Source organism: Zeus faber (assembly GCF_960531495.2).
Source record: "Zeus faber genome assembly, chromosome: 4".
Lineage (NCBI taxonomy): Eukaryota > Metazoa > Chordata > Actinopteri > Zeiformes > Zeidae > Zeus > Zeus faber.
This window is the reverse complement of record NC_137191.1, coordinates 5,104,239-5,127,809: the sequence shown is the minus strand read 5'-3', so window position 1 is coordinate 5,127,809 and position 23,571 is coordinate 5,104,239. Positions and strand designations below refer to the sequence as shown.

Below are 23,571 nucleotides of genomic sequence, written 5' to 3'. Positions count from 1 at the left end.
CTGTCGAGCTGTGGAGAGCTCCACAGAATCATCTCATTCATGGTGCTTTAAAACTGGGCATTATTAAGTAGGCACGTCACCGAGCGTCTCCAAATCGAAACGTACAAACATGCAAATAAAAATGACTGAAAACAACAAAATTTATATCAAATAGAAAATACACAAAAAGGACATTATGAAAGCAAGCCAGCCTAACAAAAGCAGCCTTCATATATCACAGCATAGATCTAGGAAAGACAGAGAGTCCATGTTCAATGTCCCTTGAGTTAGTACACCCGTCCACTTGTCTTTCACAGCAAGAGGGTAGTTGCAGAAGGTTCTCATAAGGTTTTGAACGATTATCACCCATCTTTTTGTGATAACTAAAACCAAACCAAAGTCCGGTGCTCAAAATGTAAAATTCTGTCCCTTAGATACACAAGCAAAGACAGGGGTTCTGGCGTTTTGCAGCTGTTTTGTGGAAGTGTTGTTGCAGGTCCTTGCCTCAAAGTACGAATAGATAGATAAAATAGAAGCAGTTCCTTACTCAGCACTGGAATTAAGTGCTTTTAGTGCAAGTCCCCCCCCCCCCCCCCAGAAGGAGTTTGTGAAAAACACATTTTGTTCCAAGGAAGTGCAATCCAGGCGGCTCACTGTCTGTATTATAGCTGTCACGTCTACCGCTGCCATCTGCTCCAGTTCTGCAGCCGGGCTATGGGACACACCCCGAACTCTGTGTTTCCAGCAATGGGTTTGTAGCTCATTCACATGCAGTTCTTTTACATCAACAAAGCAATTATAAACAGGACCAAAAACCCACATGTTGAAGAGTTACAGTCATGTCAATGCAAAAAAGGCACTTCCGTATTTCAGTCTGCTACTGGACTAAGACCCTTGTTGGTCATTGCACTTAGTTTAAAACACTGTGGATTTCATCGCCCACTTCAAACTCTGCTAGAAGACTTAGAAAAATATCCCTTTCATTGTTCCATGTTTGCTTGGTGACAGAAAACACTTTTTTTTTTGTAAGTAAAACAATGTAACTCTAAAACAGGAAAAGGCGTCATGGACTGACAGGAGTTTGCAGGGTTTCATTCCAACTGATTAGTACACTTTCAGCAAAATAATCTTCTAGTGTAGCAGTTGGTTGGGATGGCATCCTGCATACTCTCGACACACTTATATTAACACTATTAAGTTATTGATTTTCTAAAACAACAACCTAGGTAATGATTTTAAAAAAGACCACTGTTTGATTATCGCTGTAATGGATATGGATATTTCATCTTGGAGTTGAAGTCTTCTGCTTCATCTCTGCAGACCTGCCGGGGGATTCCATGATCTGAAATGGGCAAGCCCAACCGATTTAATGTCTTTTAAAGTCAATGAACTAAACTGAATCTTAGAAATAAGACGGTTTTAAGGCTGCTACATTGTTATTTGATGGACAATGTCCCTGCATAAGGGGAACTTCATATTCAGAAACCCCATTTTGTTGTGACGATGCAGGTGTATGTGGTGTTTGGCCGCGGTCAGTCTCTGGTATTTTGTGGGGTAGGGTCCCATTTCCCCCACTTTCCATGCAGGTTTTGACCCCTTCCATGGAATCAGGGTCAGTAGGGCCAAGCTCCAGCTCCAGGTCAGCCTTTGTCTGCCTCCTCTTCTGCACACAGATGACCGCCCCCGCGATTATAGCCACTCCCACTACCAGTGCCAGGGCAGCCACAGCAGGAAAGACAGTGTAGGTTAACTGGTTCTGTGTTTCGACCCTGGGCTCTGAAGATGTAGGCTGGCCACTGGCTGTGCGAGCCTCTATACACGAACCTGCTTCAACAGTGGTGTTAGCCCTGGAATTGACCCTTTCACCCAGTGGACTGGCACAGACTGAGTAGGTACAGTTGGGCCTCAGGCCACGCAGAGTGTATTCTCGATAGGATGCTGGCACGCTGAGAATCATAGGGCGGCGGTCGGGTCCAGAGAGGTTACGATATGTCAGCCTGATACCCCGGATGTGTGGCCTTGTCTCGATGAATCGGTGCAGGTCTACAAGAATGGAGGTGGAGGTCACCTGGCGTGAGCTAATAGAATCAGGTTCAGAGGTCACCACAGGGGCAACAATAAAGACCTCTGTTGCCAGGGGTTTCTCTGGCTCAGCGTCTTCCTCGATATTCTCACAGTAGAGGCCAGAGGTTCTTCTGGGACATAGGCAGGCCAGTTGCCCTAGGGGATCAAAACGACAGGTACCTCCATTGAGGCAGATGTTTGCTGGGCAAATGTGTTGCTCTTGCTCCCTACTGGTGGCACTAGGTGAGACAGGAGGCTCAGGCAGAAGCGGATGATAGTCAGAGTCAGGCTCCTCACTGGGTGGGGGAGGTGGAATGGCATTAGTATGGGTGGCTTCTTGGGAAGTGGTGAGTGAAAGGGGCACAGGGGTGCTTTCCATAGTAGATCCGGTCAGGACTGTTGTGGTAGGAGGACATCCGAAATCCTGGTGCTCGAGCATTGCCAGCATCTTCCCCGCATTGACTGGGGGAAAGTGGCATCTGGTTTCTTCAGGTCTTCGTAAATTTATTTTTTTATCTTTCAGCCATCCTGGAAACCAGGCCTGCTGACAGAGGCAGTTGAAAGGGTTTTCAGCGGCTGTCAGATGTCCCAACCTGGGAAAGACCTGGAAGAAATTCTGGGGAAATCCTTGAAGATTTAGTCCACTCAGGTCAAGCTCTTGGAGCCCAACCAGCTTCTGAAAGTCCTCTACTTTGAGCTCACCCAGAGGATTACTGGCTAGGTTGAGCTTGATCAGGCCCTTCATGGATCCCTGCTTCAGGGCCTCAGGCACCTCAACCAGCTGGTTCGAAGACACGTCTAGATTATGCAGGTTTTTGAGGGAGGCCATCAGATCCTCATCAAGGGAGGAAAGCCCTAAAGCTGCCACTATTAGGGCTTCCAGGTGTGGGGTCTGTAGGTCTGTGGAGCCCAGCGTTGGTATGCTGTTGTGACTGAGGTCAACCAGCAAAAGTTTGGGGAGATGGAGAGATGGCAGGGAGGTGAGCTGATTCCTCTGGAGTTTAAGCTCCAGCAGCATCTCCAAGCCTTCAAACGCATCTGATTGGATGCTTTGGATGCGGTTGGAATAAAGATATAGTCTCTCCAGCTGGATGAGCCCGGAGAAGCTGTCCTTGGAAATATGGGTAATGTGGTTAGAAGACAGATCCAGGTTTTTCAGTGTCGACAGTGTCTCAAACACACCGCCTGGAACGTCAGTCAGTTCATTCTGACTCAAGTCCAACAACTCCAGCTCCTTCAGGCCAGTGAAGTCATCCCGCGCCAGAGTGTTGATGCCGTTCTGGAAGATGTAGAGTTTCTTGGTGTTGGCGGGAACACTGTGTGGCACAGTAGTGGAGCGCCGCATGATGCAGAATATCGAGGCCTGGCCTTGGCAGGAACAATCCGCTGGACAGTCACTGGATGACACCATGCCGGACGAGAGGAGGAGGGAAAGGAGGAGGGGGCACAAGAGTGACATGATGGAGTCAGGCTTGAGGATCTGCAAAACAGAGAGAGAGAGGGGAAAAGGTTGGTGAAAAAGAGTTCTTCACATATATCTTCATATATACCATTTCACCTTACTCAAGATGGAAAAGTTTTCATGAGACACGACCCACAACTAAGCATGTTTTGGTAGTAAAAAGTGTAATGGAAGAGCTGCGTTTTGATTTTGAGTCATAAATCTTCATTCAAATTCGGTTGACTGTCTAATAAACACGGTGTTCTTCATACGTCAGCATTAATACAATTGTGAACATATGAGCACGCGTCACCTATAGATGTGAACAGACACAAACAAAAACATGCCCATGTGCGCACACAAAATAACACTGCCAGACAGACACACATTCATTATTTCGAGTTTTCTATTTTTCTTAATGATCCACTTTCGCTGCAACCCACACAGCCACTTTTGCCCCCAACGAGGGCCCACCCAGGGTGGCCAGTTCTGGAGTAAATGAGAAGCATGTTCTGCCTCTTCTCTGTGTTTATGACAAAGCCCATGGCCCATGAAACCCAGACTGCATGAACACGGCCGGACACACACAGCTGCCACAGCCGCCGGGCTACAACCCTTAAGCAAGGACCAGTAAGCGTGTGCTAACACCCTTTGGGAGATGTGAGAGAAACAAAAGAAAAGAAAAGGAAAATGAAATAGCGTGAAAAGACATTTACCTTACATGTACAGTCACAGCTGAACTATGCCGTGCAGAGGATGAATAAGCACTAAAAATACAAGGAAACATGATACCCTGCCTTATGACTTGATTTGAATAAGTCAGATTTGTGGAAAAAAATAAAAAAAATAAACACGACTGGATATTAATTTCCTCGAAAAAGCACAAGCTTAGGCCGAAGAATTGCTGTATCCAACAAAAGCGTCCTTCACCCAACTGTTCAAACAGAGCCGGAGCCCTGCACGGCCCCGGCGAGGTGTTTGATAAAGCCAGCCCGGCTTGGATCCCCTTTGAAGGGCTGGCTGATGGAGCCGAGACATCTCGAGGGTAAACGTCGAACGGCGTCAAAAATAAACCTGAGGAAGACGGAGCCCCCCCGCCTCCCAGCGTCTGCTTTCAACAATTACCTCAGAAACCCTCACCCTCTTGATCTCTCCCCCTTCATCCTCTCCTCCTTATTCTCCACTTCCTCTGGACCTTTCCCTCCTTTATCCCGTAGCCTCCCCTCCACCGCCACCCATTTTTTTTTTTTTTTTTTTTTTACGTCTTTACAACCAAGCGCCAACACCCAAATCCCCCCCCCCCGATCTCATCCTCCCGCTGCTTACCTTGGGGCCTCACGAGGGGCCTCGAGCCGACGCCCAACCGCTCCAAAGAAAATCGGTAATAACGGTGCGATTTATGGGGGAGGGAACAATCGAGTGACGAAAGCCTCCCGAAAGTCGGAGCGCAGAGCGGAGCCAGTTGCTTCACGAGAAGTCGCTTCGCTCGGGAGGCGTCTCGGAAACTCCTCCTCGGAAACTCCTCCTCGGCCGCCGGCTTTGAGGCAAGACCAGACTCTGGAATGTTTGAATTGGGAGTTGGCGACGTCATCGTAACCGCTCATCATAAAAGAACGACCTGACCGCGTTCAGGAGACGGACCGAAGGCGTGATCGGGGGGATGTTCTTTTTGCCGCTTATGTGACAGCACCTTCTGTTCTATGGCCGCCCTCACTGTCGCTCCTCATTCTCATTATTCTAGTTATGGAATCAAAATGAAATCTGCATTTTCCTAGTTTTGGTTAAACTGTCAATCCAAACCAGGTCAAGAATTCAACCCGGATTTTAGCTTTTTGGATTGATTTTTTTTGTGCAAGTTGCTTAAGTCGTATCGACGCGTACGACACATGAGCTCCATACATCGAAGCCCTTGCTCTGGCATGGTGGCCATCTTACTGCCAACGACTTGCCCGCTCGGTCGAGGTCAGTTAGAATGTTTACCACTTGCCCGAATGGATGACGCAACAAGATTCGACACACACAGTAGTGTCATCCGTTTCGGATCTGACTCAGGATTTTTGACCGGAACGCAATCCACTCGCTTTCTTCGTACAGAATCGAATGGCGTCAAGTTGAGAACAATGAGGGCGTGAAATGCGGGAAACACGAACGAGAAACCTAAAACAACGACAATACACACATACACACGCACGCACGCAACGTTTGTTGTTCACAACCTCACCTTCCCCCTTCCCTTCACTGCTCTCTCTCTCTCTCTCCCTCGCCCCACCCCACCCCCTTGCTCTCTTTTTCTCTCTCTGACCTGGTTTGTATCAGTGAACCCTTGCCCCCACCCCCCCGTCCCCCCACCACCCATCGCCCCCCCCCACGCTGCCTGGTTGAAGGTCGAAGAGAAACTTGAGACATTTCATTAAAGCCAGAAGCCTCTGGCCCGTACGCCGCCCTCCTGTCTCCTCCATTCATCCCTGGCTCTTCATAACAGACAGGACGCAGGGCCAGAGCAAATATGCGGTAGTCCTCCCCCTCCCCCCCCTCTCTGCCCTCTATCCATCCATCCATCCATCCATCCATCCCTCCATCCAACCATCCCTTCATCCATCCCTCCATCCCTCCCTCCATCCAACCATCCCTTCATCCATCCCTCCATGCCTCCATCCCTCCATCCCTCCATCCCCACCTCCCAAAGCCAAGGCGAACGACAGGGTGCGAGGTACCAGGAGAGATACCTGTCAGCAGCGAATGTTGTGAAAGAGGTGGAGGCAAACTCATGAAATGTGATTCAACAGGCTCATCGGGGGTGGGGTCGGTGCTCATTGAGCACGTAGTGAACTATCGACCCTCATCAGTGAGCACACCACCGCAAAGCTGGAGCCAATTTCCTGTCACGCAGAAACACTACTCCCGATTCGTGATTGTCTTGTCATTTTTCCTCCCGTTCCTGGTTTGACGTGAACATGCAGGTGTGTTGTTTTTGTTGTGTCGTCGTTCTTTTTGGGGGTTTTTTCCTTCGACCAAACTGCGTCAGTGAGTTAAACATGTGTTTTTAATGTAGAAGCACTTTTCGGTGCCAAGCCATGTGCCGACAATTAAAGGGCCTTTTTTTTTTCTTTTTTTTTTTTTGCGAGAGGCGAACAAAGGGCTCCTGGAACGGGGCTGAGCCGGGCGAAGGGAGGGCCAAGCAGGTGGGGTTCACATCAAGCCCCCACAGCCCGTGCAGCCAACCCTTTACCTGCGTTATTCTCCCCGACTCCACTACTTTTCTGATGTTATGAACTGAATTTGAAACAAGCAGCGGTGCGCAGTGCGGTATGACCCGTTGCTGGACATTCTTCAAGTCTCTTCACTAACTTAAGTATATTCATTTTCAGACATTTACTCCCCTCTAGTTCAATGCAAATATCTTTACTCCTCCACATTTCCAGCACAGTCGCACTGTTTCAAGATTTTTCTTCGACGATCCATCAAACTGCGCATCATCAGGTCCACATCCTTGAAAGTGACAGCGCCTGTACTACTTCAATGGAAATTGTAATCAGGATCTTGAACAAGCGTTGTCTGCAGAAAAAAGGGGTAGTCGTACTTTATATTTATTTTGGACTCATATCGGGGCATACAAGTTATGACTTTGTACTTTAGGTACATTTAAGAGCAAGTACTTATATACTTTTCCTTTAGGTGGAAATCTCACCATGGTGCTTTGGTGTCAGGGTTCTTTAAAAACAATGCACTTCTATTGTCTCAAACTCACGCCGAGGTTTAAGCACACACGTACGCCTTGAGCGAAACCTGGAATGCAGTGTGTGTGTGTGTGTGTGTGTGTGTGTGTGTGTGTGTGTGTGTGTGTGTACACTGGCATAACAGGATCAGAGAGTTGCTCGTAACGCCTTGAAGGGCACAGCCTTCTCCTTGCTCAATTACTGTCGATGAGCGACAGGTGGGAGAATGTGTCTGAATGGAGGACGTTGTGTTTGCTTCGGAAGGATATAAATAATAGAGAGGCAGAGTTGAGTTGACAGAGGGATAAAGGAGGGAGAGAAAGTAGGCGAGAGAAGACGAGAAACGCGGAGAGTGTCCTGGTAAGGAAGCAGCTGTTAACACACGTGTAGTAAAACACGTTTCCTGTCGTAGATTTTCCCCAAAGGCGAATTTGGCTTCGCCTTTGAGAGAGTTTTGGCGGTTTCCCACTCCCCAACAATCCGAAACGAAACGCGAGGACACTTCTGAAGGGATGTCTGGCAAGCCATCTGCCCTTTTCACCCTTGAGGGAAAACAGTCACCTTCACAAATCTTACTTGAAAAAAAACAACCAAAGAAAACAGGATCAGCTCCAATGGTGGAGGCGCGTGCGGAGCGTTTCCCGATCCCACTTCTAGGGCGTCGGGGTAACAGTACATCTTCATCAGCTTCCCGAACCGAGGACACCGCTGCTGTCTCCAGCGGGGTTGAGGAGATACCGACGGATTCATTAATTCCCGCCGCCGCTCCATGCGGAGCGGAGTCAGAAAAACGAAAATGAGTCCGCGACAAACCGCCGTGGGTGTCACGGACGCCGGCGGGGGTCTGCGACGCCTACAACAAGGACGTCTTCCTAAATTCCTCAAGCGCTTGATGAGCACGGGCCGAGCAAAAACAGCGAAGCGCGAGCGATCGATAAACAACGGCGTGGACGTCGACCATCCCGGAGTCCCTGCGTCTCAACGGTCGGAGTTTTGCACAAACAGCTCCTTAAGAGAGAGAAGATGTTTCCTGTCGAACTGCCTTCACCATTTGCACTGTGGTTGAAAGCAAAAAAAGAAAAATTAAAAAACACACAACAGGAAGGCAAACAGGAGCCCAAATGAAAACCCTGTTGTTGAGGTTTCCCCGGCTTTGTGGAGGAGGGAAGATACGAAGAGAACGGAGGAGTGGAAGGCCTTGAGCCGTGTCTGCACAAGCCTGTTTTCCTGGTGTGTATACGCCTCCCCCCCTTTTTATTGTTTTTTTTCTTCGCTTTCCTCTTTCATTTTGTACGTTTTCGGAACGGGATTTAGGAGGATAAATCTATAATTTAACGTGACAAAGTGCTCGGCTGTAGAATCTCAAAGAATGCAGTATAGTATCTGCAGCTATTTGTATCGGAGATAAGACGAGGCGATGAGGGACAAGTGGTGCTGTCGACATGACGGAGTACAGGTATCACACACACACGCACACACACACACACACACGCACACTCGCACCCAGCTGGATTCTGTTACCCACAATGCACTGCGGCCATCTCTCACTGTGACAGGGCTAAAGTAAAAACACACACAAGCGGTTTACCTCCCTGCGATGAGCTCAAGACCGAACGAGGGAACAATAAACGGAGTCAGTGAGGGAGAGAGGGAAACAATAAGAGAAATAGAGCGTTCTTTTCATGGTCGGTCGCCGCCGGCAACCTCCGTACTGACGAAACCACAAATCCACTCTGCATGAACCGAGGCCGTCGTAACAGCGATGGGACTTTTTCTTCCACCGTATTCTCTGTGCGAGCTGCAAAACAGAAGTACACGGCTTGAAAAAAAAGCAAAAAACAAAAACAAAAAACATGTTTGACGTACCGCGGCAAATCACGTTTTCTTGAAGAGAGAAAAGAAAAAAGCCACACTCTGCCGGAAAGGTCTGTATTAACTAACCTTTTGGGCTCCGGCCAACAATGAAACCTCAAAACCATTTGAACCAAGTGTCTATATCAAAAATAAAGAACTTCTGCCTCGGTACGAACACAAGGACTTTACAAGGATCTGTACTTACTTAGATCCAAGGGAATCGTGGAGAGACAGAAGTTTTGGGTAAGAGCAGGAGTCGTGGGGAGCTTGGAGGAGAAGGAAGGTGGGGATTGGGTGAAGACTCGGGGAGGCGGGAGGACCTCCGCGTCGCTCCGACGAGTCCGCGGGAGAAAAAGACGGCCACAACCTCCACCGTGAAAACTCTGAAACTCCCAAAGTGCAATATCCATTTACCCGCCGGCCTTGGAGAGGATGGCGCCCCCGAAACGGAGCAATGTGGCAAACAAAGCCCAGGACTGGGAGGGAGATTGTGTAAGAGGATTTGTTTTACAGAAGCGGGGACTTGATGCAACGTGCACAAGACGTGCACCGGGAGCGCAGGGAGCAAAGAAACACAGTCACGCACGCACGCACGCAAGCACACACACACACACACACACGCGCTTGTGCGCTGCCGTGTCTCTCTAACTCCCTGTGACAACTCTTGACCCTCATACCCCCGGCCCTCCAGCAAATCCATCCACAACACATTCCACACGCTCAGCGCACGCTAACTAACCACGGCATTACCCTTCGACACGCTGCAGGGTCCTGCCTCTGCGGGGAAAGCTTTCTGCCGCCCTCCCCGGAGCACAGAAAACACCCCGACGCGCCGAGATGGGGCATGAAATCGAAACGGCCCGGGGAGGCGAGCGCGGTCGTGGCGGCGCTATCTGCGACCGCACCCGCCTCCCCGGGCCGTTTCGATTTCTTGCCCCGGCCGCCTTGCCCCTTGACCTCTCAACCCAGGCGTCGACGCCGCGCACCGGGCTACGTGCTCGACTCTAAGCGGCGCTCTGTTCTCGCCCAGACTTCACCCTGACCCCCACCCACCCGGCTCCCCCAGCAGGTGGTCGGGGAGCTCCGGGCCCATCTGGAGAACCACAGCGAGCAGATTCCCTGGTGAGGAAAACGCTCAAAACAGACATGAACGGGCGATGTTGAATATCTGAACGCGGTGCCATGTGCCCTAGCTCTGCGGTTTCCCTTGATTGCACGTGTCCCCCAGAGGTGGCACAGCCTGAATACTCAGGTACATTTGTCAAGTACCTCACTCTCTGCGCAGGTCTTTGTGCTTCTGCGCTTAAAGCGGAACACTTCCTGCGGAGGGGAGCGGCAGCGCGTCCCGGCCCGTGATGAACCTTTCTAATCACGAACCCAAGGCGCTCAAATCTTTTTAGCCACGGGCTTCGAAATATCTGACTTTGGTCATGCCGTTCGTCACGCCCCCCACTCACCCACCCTCTCATTTATCTCTCGTGCCCCGACGTGACGTCTCCCTCCACCTCCTCCACTCTTTCTTTCCTGAGGACTGTTGCCCCCTTTCAGCCTCGCTCTCGCTCTCTCTCTACTTCCCTCTTGTTCCCTTTGACAGTTCCAGCCCCCCGGCACCGCAGCACCGAGCCTCCATCAGACGCACCACCCGTCAAAAGGCCAATGTGCTAATGTGCTACACCCAGGGCTTCTACAGTGACGCCATTGTAGTCTCCCGTTTGAAGGTTGAAAAGGGAGTTTTCGTGGTAGAAAAATGTCTCCTGAGCGTGGCAGTCTGCAACATCAAAAGACGCCGTCCGAGATGGGACGTGACTTGTACGGCAGAGAGAGCGCAGCAAAACAAACCATAAATGTAAAAAGAGGGATGAAACGTTGGAACAAAAATATATGCCCTCATAATGCCACAAAAAAAAAAAAAAAACGCGGCCACATCGAACACAACAATAACCGATGGCGCAAGGGCGCCTTCATTCAAAAGAGGCGTCTTGCTGCCAGAGGACAAGTTGGAAAATGTTTCTGACGAGCGCGGCGCCCGGAACGCGTCCTGCCCCCGGCAGGTATGGCAGGGATGAGGTACAAGCACGGTGACATCTGGGTCCACGCCCGCCTCAAATAATGGCGGCGATACAGGGACACACTGAGAGACTTCCAAAAAGACTGTCGGTGATGGGGACGTGTTCTTAATGAGTCTCTTCTTAGATTTCCTTTTGATTCGCTTTAGATCTTGGAAATGTGTCCTCGCGGAAGCCCTGCAGTGCACACCGGGGATAACTCCTATAATTTCTGGACACCTGCTCATGGCCCCGGTCAGCTGACGTGTAATAAAGATACTTTTTTTTTCCCGCAGAACCGGATCAGCCGACAGACTACCAGATACCTGTCTCGCGAATACTCATCAGAGTGTGTGGAAGGGACTGTCGACCGACAGATCTCAGAGTGAAACTCTTCCTGGCCGTCCGACCGGTCGTGCATGGAAACTGGGTGAATAGTTGGACGGTGAAAAGTGGAAAAAGATTTATTTTCATGGAGCCATTAGTTGTCACAATGCGCTAACGACGGGCTGCTGCGCCTGGAGAGGATCCTTCTGGTGGTTTCATGTCGGTGCACGTTGAGATGCTTGTACCTGGTTTACAGGTGCTTATGTGAGTGTGTGTGTGTGTGTGTGTGTGTGTTTCTGAAAGAGTGTCTGTCCAAACAAAGCGCAGGTGGCGTGCGTTGTGCACACACACACACCTTGCAGCAGAAGTGCACAGCACTCGCTGCACGGCTTCATAATCACCTGTTAATCCAGATACCCGTCTATCCACTGGAGGTGATGAAAGATGGGTGAGACACCAGCCACATGCCACAAGTGGTGCTTTATTTTCCTGTTTTAATAGAAGCCTCCAACGTCGAGTCATAACTCATCGAAAATATCGCTCAAATCTCAAAACTGGTTTACGCATTGTTTTAGTCCATGTCAATTTGTATGTAAAATGCTGTTGAGCATTGTGAAAAGCACTTTACATATAAAATGGATTTTTTTTTATATTATTATATTATATAATATATATATTTCTATATTACTATAATAATAATAATATGAATAATAATAATTTTGAATTTATTAATATAAACATTATTCTAATATATGTTTTTTTATTTAAAAAAATGTAAAAGGATACAGTGTATTTGAGATTGAGAGCATATGCAGTATGTACCTATGTGACTGTATGAGGCTACGTTCTCTTCTCTTAACTTGTGCTCTGTACTTTGTGTATATGCGTGTGTGTGTACGTGTGTGTGCGTTTGTGTGCACGTGTGTGTGTGTGTGTGTGTTGCAGACTGCAGGTGACACTCATTTCAAACTGATGAAGGATAGGACAAGCCTTCAGCTAAGTGAACAGAATAACACTGTGTGTGTGTGTGTGTGTGTGTGTGTGTGTGTGTGTGTGTGTGTGTGTGTGTTGCAGACTGCAGGTGACACTCATTTCAAACTGATGAAGGATAGGACAAGCCTTCAGCTCAGCGAACAGAATAACACTGTGTGTGAGTGTGTGTGTGTGTGTGTGTGTGTGTGTGTAGGGTTGTTTGGGGGGGGTCACATCACAGCACCACAGGGCACACTTAAATACCTTTGAGAAGTAGTTAAACACACACACACACACACACACACACACACACACACACACACACACACACACACAGAAATTGGGGCAGGTACACACCTGAGCACAGGTGTGCAGAGAAAAGCTACAAGGAGAATTCTTTCAGGCCTTTTTTTCCATTTCTCCCTGGTTCTTTACCTCCGGTTTCTCAATGTTCAAACACCTGGAAGAACCTTTCAGCTGTTGCTACCTTTTGGCCGCCTGTACTTTCTAATTTTAAGATATTCTACTTGTATATCCACTAGTAGCAGTGGTGAATTAATTCAAGTATGGAATGCAAGGACAACTGCCCCAGTACCGTATGTATCTTAATAGTTCATTATAGTACGTAGTGTTTTAACTGTACATTTAATATGAAATGAATATTAAATGAAGCTCACAAACTCGCTTTGTGGTCCTCCACGTGGGGCCTGGGGACCACCTAAGGGCCACTGAAGAGGTTCCAGGGGGTCCCCAGCAAAATGATTAAAACTGTACTTCAACTTCACCACGGTTTCCACTGGTGGTGTTTCCAAGACGTTAGCGCCATAAGAGAACGTATTCAAACGACTGTTTGGATCCATGTTTCACTGTTTCCTCCCTGACTAGAGTAAAGACACTAAATCATACTTAACCATAAAACTCTTCTCAGTAATGGGGTCCCAGAGATAAAACGGAATCAAACAGGATCCGTGGCCTCATTTGCTGAATTATGGATGACCATATGGCGGTATGCTGTCCAATGGAACTTTCCCGCTCCTGACAGATTAAATTCTCAAATAACCTTCGATAACCAGCATGCATCAGGTTGTTAACGGTGACATGGCGGCACTTACCACAATGCCATTCACTGTATACGCACACGCACGCGCGCACACCCACACCCACACCAACACCCACACACACACACACACACACACACACACACACACACAGATGTTTGCGCTCACACACCCACAGACATGTAAACCCCTGCTGTGGATTCACCTCATTAACCAGCGTCAGGTGAGGGAGTGTGGAGAGATTTACTGTTAGACGCCGAGGAACTCACACAGAAGCAGACACGGCCAAACAACAGAAGAAAGAAAGGTGGAAATATTTTCTGTGTGTGTGTGTGTGTGTGTGTGTTGAACGGATTAAGGGTTTCACGAAAGGCGCGTGCGCGTTGAGTGTGTGCGCGTCGTGCTGAAGCATTGGATGTGGACGTGTCTGGATCACACAGGCTGCGCTGGGTTTGCTGAACCCTCGCTGCTGAATTCATCACTCGTCTGTTTACTTAAACTCCTGACGGGTCCTGGAAAGTAAACACTCAGCCGCTCGCGTGCGCGCGCACACACACACACACACACACACACACTCAGACGGACTCATTTGTCTGCTCATTTCTGCAGAATGCAATAATTGGAGACCGAGCTGAGAGTGTTTTTGCTTGGCCGGGTGAAGCCTGTGACCTGGGTGATTGTGTGAGCCCCCCCCCTCACCGCACACACACACACACACACACACACACACACACACACACACACACACACACACACACACACACACACACACACACACACACACACACACACACACACCAAAGAAAGCTGTGGTTTCCGTCCACGGCTGCAGAGGGGATCAGCCTGCTTTGCTGTTGTGAAATTTGTTTGTTGTTTGTTGTGAAACAAATGCGTTATCACCCCCCGCGTCGTAAAATGCCATGACAGCACATGCCAACTAAAGGTCATTAAAAAGCAATATTTACCTACGGGTGCAAGTCTTTACACGTGTCAATAAATGGAGCTAACTCCAGTGTGGGGTTCCTCTGGGGGTAACTGGACACCGGGGACCGGAGCTGTGGGAGCAGCCATGACACGCTCCACTGGAGACGAGGTGTTGACACACGGCTTTGAAACGAGCCCGGAGGCTGCAGCGGAGTTTGGAGAGCGCACACCTACGAGCACACACACACACACACACACACACACACACACACACACACACGCGCGCGTGCATGCGCTCACACACACACACACACACACACACACACACACACACACACACACACACACACACACACACACACACATACGCTCACACACACAAATACACACACGCATGCACACACACACATGCATGTACATGTACACACACACACACGCACACACATGTACACACCCACACACATACGCACACACACACACACACACAAATGCATGTACACACACACATGCACACGCATGTACACGCACACACTCACACACATGCACATACGCACACACACACACACCATGCAGACACGCATGCAGACACACACATGCACACATGCATACACACTCACACACACGCAGGCAGACACACGCATGCACACACACACACAGGCACACATGCCCATACGCACACACACACACACGCATGCAGACACACTCACACACATGCATACATACACACTCACACACACATGCACGCATAGGCATACACACACTCACACACATGCACATACACACACACACACAGACACGCACACACACACACACGCTTGTACAGACACACACACACGCAGACACACAAAAGTGCGGCAAACCGATCGAGAGTAAACAACTCAGCCTGAAGCTCCCTCCTTCAAACTGAAGCTGAAAGCTGCTTTTCACAGCGGCACATTATTGGGACAGACACAAGTTCACAGCGATGTCCGCTGTGGAGAATGGGTCTGGGCTTCACGCACACAGAACGCGGCGCTCGGCTGCGAGGGAGGATTTAACCGGCGGCGCGGAAGCGATTTGAGTCGCTGTCATCCGAGACTCGTCCTATAAAGGTGAATTCATCACCGTGCGGGTCACGGGTCCCTGGAACGGCGTTTCTAACCCGAAACCAAGCTGATTGGCGGGAATTATTTCCCCACGTTTCGCAAAAAAACCCCACTTTTATTACTTTAATTTCATTATATATTATTACTCCATGCATGAAGCACTGTGTCTATTAGAGAAACGTGTGTGTTCTTGCCGCTGATTTTGTTTTCTCCCTCATCTCAATTATTTTGCGCCACCATGACGACAGAGCGAAATGTTTGAGCCAAGATCTCCCTGAGAGCAAAACAAAATCGTGCCACATGCGTGCCACGCCCGTCGCCGTCGCGTCCTTCCAGGCCGACGGTCTGAGGGTCCGGGGCCTCTCCACAGCCGACCCCGAGGCACCGCCACGTCGGCCCAGCCGGTCACAGGCACCCGGAGGAAGACACCCGTCTCACACCAGCTTTTAGTGACCTCTGGAGCCCACTTCTCCCTTTCTGTGCACATACCACTGTCACTAAATCACATATCACAATATATTTTGATGAATATCTCCCAAATTCCATCACTTTCTTTCTTGTAATGGAGGAGGGGCAACACTTAACTATGGTCCCACACACCCACAGGCACACAAACACACACACACACACACACACACACACACACACACACACACACACACACACACACTTCTTGTTTCTCTTGCCGTGTCAGTTTCAGGGTTGACTGGTCCTTTGTGTGTGCATGTGTGTGTGTGTGTGTGCGCGTGTGTGTGTGTGTGTGTGTGTGTGTGTGTGTGTGTGTGTGTGTGTGTGTGTGTGTGTGTGTGTGTGTGTGAGCTTTAGAGGCGCCAAGGAATTAAAAATATAAGAGATATCAGAAATAGGACATTTGGGGAGACTCTCTGCTTCCTATTGTTGCTTGCTACAGCGCTCCCAGCGGCCACATCTGGTACTGCATCTCGACATTTCATTTCGTGAGGTATTTCTGAGGGGACACATCTCAGAGCACGACGACGGCTGAAAGCAACAACCGTACCCGTACATACACACAAGGGAAGGGGTTTTGTGTCCGCCCTTTAGCAAAAGTACACGCGCTCGGCCGGTAAAGGACACACGATACCGCAACACGAGCACAAACCACATACACACAACACACACCTCTTCACCTGAAGTGTGTGGCGCCAGGGGCGGCCGAGGAGACGCATCTGTCACCTGTCCTGACGCACACAACAAGGGAAACACGAAGCTGGAATTTGGGCGCGCACGTTTGCAGTAACATATCCGGCCTAAGCGGTGGCTCTCAGCACCTGAGGAGCGCAGGTCCAGACGAGGAACCTTTGAAGTGCTTTGTGAGGACCCCCATCCCCCCGGGGGCCACAAGTGTGTGTGTGTGTGTGTGTGTGTGTGTGTGTGTGTGTGTGTGTGTGTGTGTGTGTGTGTGTGAGTGTGTGTGTGTGTGTGTGTCTGGGTAGGTGGGGCCGCTGGGGGCTTAGGGGGTGCATCAATGTATACCTTTAGGCGAAACAAAAGCAGAGCGAAGGGAAGGGGCTCAACGGGAGGGATCCCCTTATCTGAACACACACACACACACACATACACACACACACACACACACACACACACACACACACACGCGCGCCCCTGCCCACAGGTAGGGGACATGGTCGCTGCAGGAGGGGGAGACTGGGTGTGTCTCTCAAGACAGATTGGGTGTCACAGACCACCAAAACACCTGGTTTTCCATCTGATCCTCTCCCCCTCAATGTCACTTTGCAGTGCACCAGGAGCAGTTCATTCTTTAAAACGGTGGTAAATACAACGGGTAAAAGATCAAAGATACATCCTCAACAAGGTAGAGTATTCATTATATTTTACCTAAACGTATTTCTCGAGCAATGATTTGATGCTTTGTAAATCTTCAGACAGAAAAAAATACACGGTCGGGAAACAGGAAACCTTAATAAACTGCCGTCTTATTTGAAACATAGCGTTGTCAAAATCCTCACTTCCCCGGTGAAGTGCGGCGCGTCCACGACACATCAGGGGGAAGGGACAGTGTGGGTGTTTTAACAACACGCTCCGTGGGTCAGCAATAGAGGAGTGACCCCTGGAGCTCCCCCCTGGGGGACGCGGTTTCCCCCGCCGCTGATCCACGCTAAGTCACCGCCGCGTCGGGCGAGACGGACCGACCCCCGTCAAGACTCCTTCAACATGCCGCTGGAAACCAACACCCAATTTGAGCAAAACCCGAACTTCTGTGAAAAACGACACGTTACATTCTGCGGGGTCTCCACGCCGGTGGATCTACGCTGGATATTGGTCATCGTCATAACGTAGTTATTACTGAACTATGTACACTGTTCTGTCCTCATCATTGGTCATCATATCCACATTACTCATGATTGTTTCCCAAACATTAATTGCGTGTAAATATTAAGAAAAGCACCAATAGTCATCCCCCAAGGTATCGTGAAATTATCAATACCGAGGTGTTTGTCTGTGCCGAGGTGTCCCTGAGCGACACTGACATTTTATTCCCATTATTCCCAGGGGTTCAATGTCTCAAGCAGCCATTTTTATTTTATTTAAAAAAACAATACTTAACACTCAGTCAGAGTCACAGTGACCAGAGCCTGACCCGTGTGTGTGTGTGTGTGTGTCTGTGTGTGTGTGTGTGTGTGTGTGTGTGGGGGGATGTTTGGGAGGCAAGGGGGGTCACATCACAGCACTACAGGGCACACTTTAATACCGTTAAGAAGTAGCTCAACACACCCCACACACACACACACACACACACACACACACACACACACACACACACACACACACACACACACACACACACACACACACACACACACACACACACACACACACACACACACACACACACTTCCTTTTGTGTGTGTAGCTTCATGCATTGATTGGGGTCCCCCCACCCCCATTTAGTCGTCATGGTGGTACGACCCGAACACTTATTAGCTGACCCCAGGGATTAGTCCACACCAGAGTGGGGTGGGGGGAGGGGGGTGTCGGGGTTAAGCCTTCACCCCCGAGTGATGCAGCATCTCCCAAAAACCTTAATTAAATCGCTCAGACACCGAGTCAGGAATGTTTGTCCATCTCTCTCTCCCTCATGCTCAGTTCGTGTGCTCATCCCTCCATCTACCTTTCTTTACTTTTCCCATATCCATACTCCCAGTTCGTCCTCACTCTGTATGCTCACACACTTTATCCATTTGCCCTGCAGCTTTATTGCACCAGACTTCCCAAAACACACACAGATCTGACTGACAGTGAGTGGAGATTCCATGTGAAAACCTCAGCCAGGACTCAACAATATTAAATGACCAGTCCCATAATGCCACCATACCACATCTGTGGCAATAAATGCTCTTGCTTTTTCATTTAGAAGAGAAATCAGAAATTCAGAAATGTAATAACAGCTTTCACACAAAGTACCTGCTTCATGTTAATATTTTAGGTTTAGGTTAATATTGAATTATTTTCTATGAAATGCATTTTGCTTGTATTATTATTCGTGTTGTTACTTAAAATTACTGAAGAAATACATAAACGACTTACATTTATGTAAATCACTTTAAATTGTGTGTTGTGTATGAGATGCGAAACAAATAAAGGTTACTATTATTATTATCATCATCATTATCATCATCTCCATCATCATCATCATCACTATTATTATTAATATTATTATTATCATTTTTATTTTTAATAATAATAATTATTATAATTATTATTATTATTATTATTATTATATAACAGCCATAAGGGCTCATCTTCTGTCCCGCAGGTTTAAAGTCAGGGTGAACTGTGCGCAGGGTGAGGAATGCAAAGGACACGCCCGCAAATTATTATTATTATTATTATTATTATTATTATTATTATTATTATCATTATTATTATTATTATTATCAGTGGTGGAAAGTAAAGAAATACAGCTTTGTTACTGTACCTAAGTAAATTTCTTCAAGTATAAGTATATTCAGTTTCGCGGAGACTTTAGACTTTTACTGAACACAATCTCAAAGCATATATCTCTGCTTTTCACTCGGTACGTTCCGTCCACACCCTAAAAAATGACCACGACCACCACCTGCGCTATTTTCTGGGGGAAATTGTAATCACGATCTGCCCGAACACAGTCCGCAGAAAAACAGAAGGTTCAGTCGCAGCTTACGGGGTGTTACAAACCTCTTATTAACAGACGTGCGTCGGGACGCTGGTTCGACTTCCAATACATTAAGTACGCTTAACTTGACTTTTGCTTACAAGTGCACGAGTTTATCGTTTACTCATCGAATCGAAATAGATGGGGGGGGGGGGGGGGGGGTGTTAGGGGTCCCAAATCCCGCAGCGCAGTCGAAAGGTCCGATCGTGTGCGTGCGCGCCGAGAAACTCACCCCCGAGCGAAACCGGCGTCCGCCAGGAATGCGCCCCCGGTCCTGTTCATCCGCCGCGTCTCGACGAGAGCCGTTTCCCTGCCGCGCGCCGAGGGACAACAACAACAACAACAACAACAACAACAACAACAAAAAAAAAAAAAAAAAAAAAAAGTTCAAAGCAGTGGCAAGGGCTGAACGTCGGGCGCGGGTACTTTCCGTTGGAGCGCTCGTCCGTCCGCGGAGCGTGGCTCGGTGCGCGGAGGAGCGCGCTCCGCCGGACGCGCGGCTCTTTATCGACGGGAGGAAAGTGGGCGGGGCCCGGGCGGCGGGAGCTCCCGCCGCCCGGGCCCCGCCCACTTCCCTCCCGTCGATAAAAAGATGGGATACTCTCTTTTTTATTTTATTATTATTATTATTATTTTCCGCCACAGGGCCGAGAGGGGAGAGATGAGAGAGAATTGGCTTTTTCAGTTTTTTTTTTTTTTTAATTTCCTCGAGATCTGACATGGGGGGACGGTTCGGTCTGCGGGCCGCTTTTCCGAAACGGCGCGCATGGGCATTACATTTACATTCACATTTAGTCATTTAGCAGACGCTTTTTATCCGAAGCGACTTACGAGGGAGAATAACATTCGAGCTACATTGCGACAGAGATGAGTGTAACAACAACATTAGTGTAACAATAAATACTGCTCGGTGGTGCTGGGTAATTGTAGGTTAGGAGAGGAGGTGCTCCCTGAAGCGCTGGGTCTTCAGGTGCTTCTTAAAGACAGAGAGGGAGGTCCCTGCTCTGGTCATTTTCTGGCAGCTCGTTCCACCAACGTGGAACTACGAATGAGAATAGCCTGGATTGCCGTGGCTGTACGGCCGGCAGAGCCAGGCGACGCTCATTTGACGAGCGCAGCATCCGGGTGGCAACATGTGCTCTTACAAGAGCGTTTAAGTAGGTGGTAGCATTCCCAGCCATCACTCTGTAGGCCAGCGTAGGAGACTTGAAGTTGATGCGGGCGGCTACAGGTAACCAGTGGAGCTCCATGAGCAGCGGAGTGACACGTGCCCTCTTTGGCTGGTTGAACACCAGTCGCGCCGCCGCATTCTGTATCATCTGCAGTGGCTTCACCGCACAGGCCGGCAAGCCTGTTAAGAGGGCGTTTCAGTAGTCGAGACGGGACATCACCAAGGTTTTGTACCAGCATTAAGTCAGTCGGTGCTCGTGGGCGTACTCGCGTGCCTTGAGATCGCGAGGATACCAATACCCGACTAGACGTTTTTCAAGCAACGTCCCTGTTTCGCCCCCGATAAGGGGAGGCATAGCGTGCAGGGGATTCGCACAATTATTTCACCTATTAAAAAGTGCAGCGTGTAGAATTTACAGAATGGCCTTGGCAGAGTTGGGCAAAATGGGATATAATATTATCAAGTATGTCTTAATTAGTGGATAATCCCATGAAAATAAGAATCGTTGTCTAAGCGTTACCCTAGAATGACCTGTTTTTATCTACATAGGGGGCGGGTACGCTTCCACGGAGGCCGCCATGTTTGCGCCGCCATGTTTCTTCTACAGTAGCCCAGAACGGACAAACCAAACACTGGCTCCAGAGAGGGACTTTGGCCTCTATCATGAGTTTGGCGGCCACATCTCTTTCACTGAAGCCGCCACATTGCACCGCCATGGGGAGGGGTGTTCAGTTGGTTGCCATCTGCAACCTCACCGGTAGATGCACTAACTTCTACACAATGCACCTTTAACTTGTACAAATATGTGCAATTCAGAAAATCTTTGACTTTCCTAACAGCTTAAAATCACTTTTTGTTTGTTTGTTTGTTTGTTTGGTTGTTTGTTTGTTTGAGATGCAACAAAACGAGAGGCGGTGCCACTTTAACGTCTTGGATGATTTTCATTTAATCAAGCCTCTGTCATAAGAAGTCGACCAGCCGTCGCAGTGATGTTTATTTACATCGCCACGCTCGCATTTCTATTCTGAGCGTGTATTAATACGCCGTCTTGGGAGAGTGAGGTGTGGCCATTCCACGGACTTCCGTTTCGTCGCCCAGGCTGGGCTGCGGCACTCAAACCACAATTAGACCGACCACAAACTGAAACCTGAGAGTCACATGTTGGACGTTTTTATTCAGGGGACAAAACTCCCCCAGGACCAGCCAAGGCCGCCCCCTCAAGACCCCTTCGAGACACTCGGAGATCCTCTGAGACACTCCAACCTCACCAGCACCACAATGTACGCACGGTGAAGATTTAAGAGATGATGTCATTGGCACATGACAGCGCACACACACACACACACGCACGCACACACACACACACACACACACACACACACACAAACACACACATACACCAATCAGCCACAACATTAAAACCCCCTGCCTAAAATTGTGTAGCTCCCCCTCATGCCGCCAAGACAGCGAGGTGGGGCCTCCATGGATCGGGCTTGTTGTTCCAGCACATCCCACAGATGCTCCATCAGATTGAGATATGAATTTGGAGGCCAAGTTAAGACCTTGAACTCTTTGTCATGTTCCTCAAACCTTTCCTGAACAATTTTTGCAGTGTGGCAGGGCGCATTATCCTGCTGAAAGAGGCCACTGCCATCAGGGACTATTGTTGCCATGAAGGAGTGTACTTGGTCCAAAACCACAAGACCTGTGGTTTTGGAGATGCTCTGACCCAGTAGCCTAGCATCACAATGTGCTCCTTGTCAAAGTGGCTCAGATCCTTATGCTTGTCCATTTTTCCTGCTTCCAACACATCAACTTCAAGAACTGACTGTTCACTTGCTGCCTAATATCTCCTACCACCTGACAGGTGCTATTGGAACAAGATGATCAATGTTATCACTTATCACTTATCACTATCACTGGATTTAATGTCGTGGCTGATTGGTGTATATCTACATGCACAGAGACACATGCACATTACAGGTGTAGATGTGTAGACGCACTTAGACACACACACACACATGTACCATGGGTGCACGTGAACAGAGCATATTGAAGCACGAGGTGAACCCTAATTACATATGGACAGTGTGTGCACACGCTATCTACATATTCAATGTGTGAAGCCCCCCTCAAGTGTTTCATTTTACAAACTCTGTTTCCACTTCATGAAGTTTGACTCTAAATATCTTAGCGACCTCGACCAAACTCAATGTGATTCAGCTGTGTCTCTACTAACTGCATAGATATAGATAAGAACTTTTTTGTAATTTTATTATAATAAACCTTATTCCCCAAATCATCCAGACTGGACCCCTTTGTGGACCGAACACAGGCCGTATCTTTGAAACCCGCAATTTAGACATTCAGCGTTTGGAGGCCAGTTAGATAAGTCTGTGAGCTGGTGCTCACACACAGGACGAAGGCAACGCAGACACATTTTGCTTAGGTGTTTATTAGATAAGTCAACAATAGGCAGTGACCTGAATATGATTATTCATATTCATATTCATCAATATGAGACTTCAGCCACAGCTCAGTCTTCCAAGGGAGGCTTTCATCAAGCTGAGGTCAATTGGGTGGAATGAACTCACTGTATATACTGTATGTTTATTCATATTTTCATTTTCATTTTGCTTGACTTTTTATTCTATTTCATTGTATTATTTTATTTTCATTTTTTTTTGTTTAGAATGTTAAGCACCAATTCTCACCATGACAAATTCCTTGTATATGTAAATGTCCCTAGTGGAATAAACTC

The 23,571-nt window shown here is 48.5% G+C and overlaps 1 protein-coding gene across 1 annotated transcript; it reads right to left on the bottom strand.

Moving 5' to 3' along the window:
- Positions 1-582: 582 nt before the first annotated feature.
- On the bottom strand, positions 583-20,087 carry LOC307229365 (vasorin-like). The gene is made up of 2 exons (XM_079999355.1): positions 19,872-20,087; positions 583-3,523 (listed from the first exon to the last, which is right to left on the bottom strand). Exon 2 carries the CDS (start codon positions 3,500-3,502, stop codon positions 1,382-1,384), a length of 2,121 nt encoding a protein of 706 aa, XP_079855481.1. The 5' UTR covers positions 3,503-3,523; positions 19,872-20,087; the 3' UTR covers positions 583-1,381.
- Between the last annotated feature and the right edge of the window lie 3,484 nt (positions 20,088-23,571).

Coding starts and splice junctions, on each gene's coding strand:
- LOC307229365 (XM_079999355.1), bottom strand. CDS start 3,502: ATGTCACTCTTGTGCCCCCTCCTCCTTTCCCTCCTCCTCTCGTCCGGC.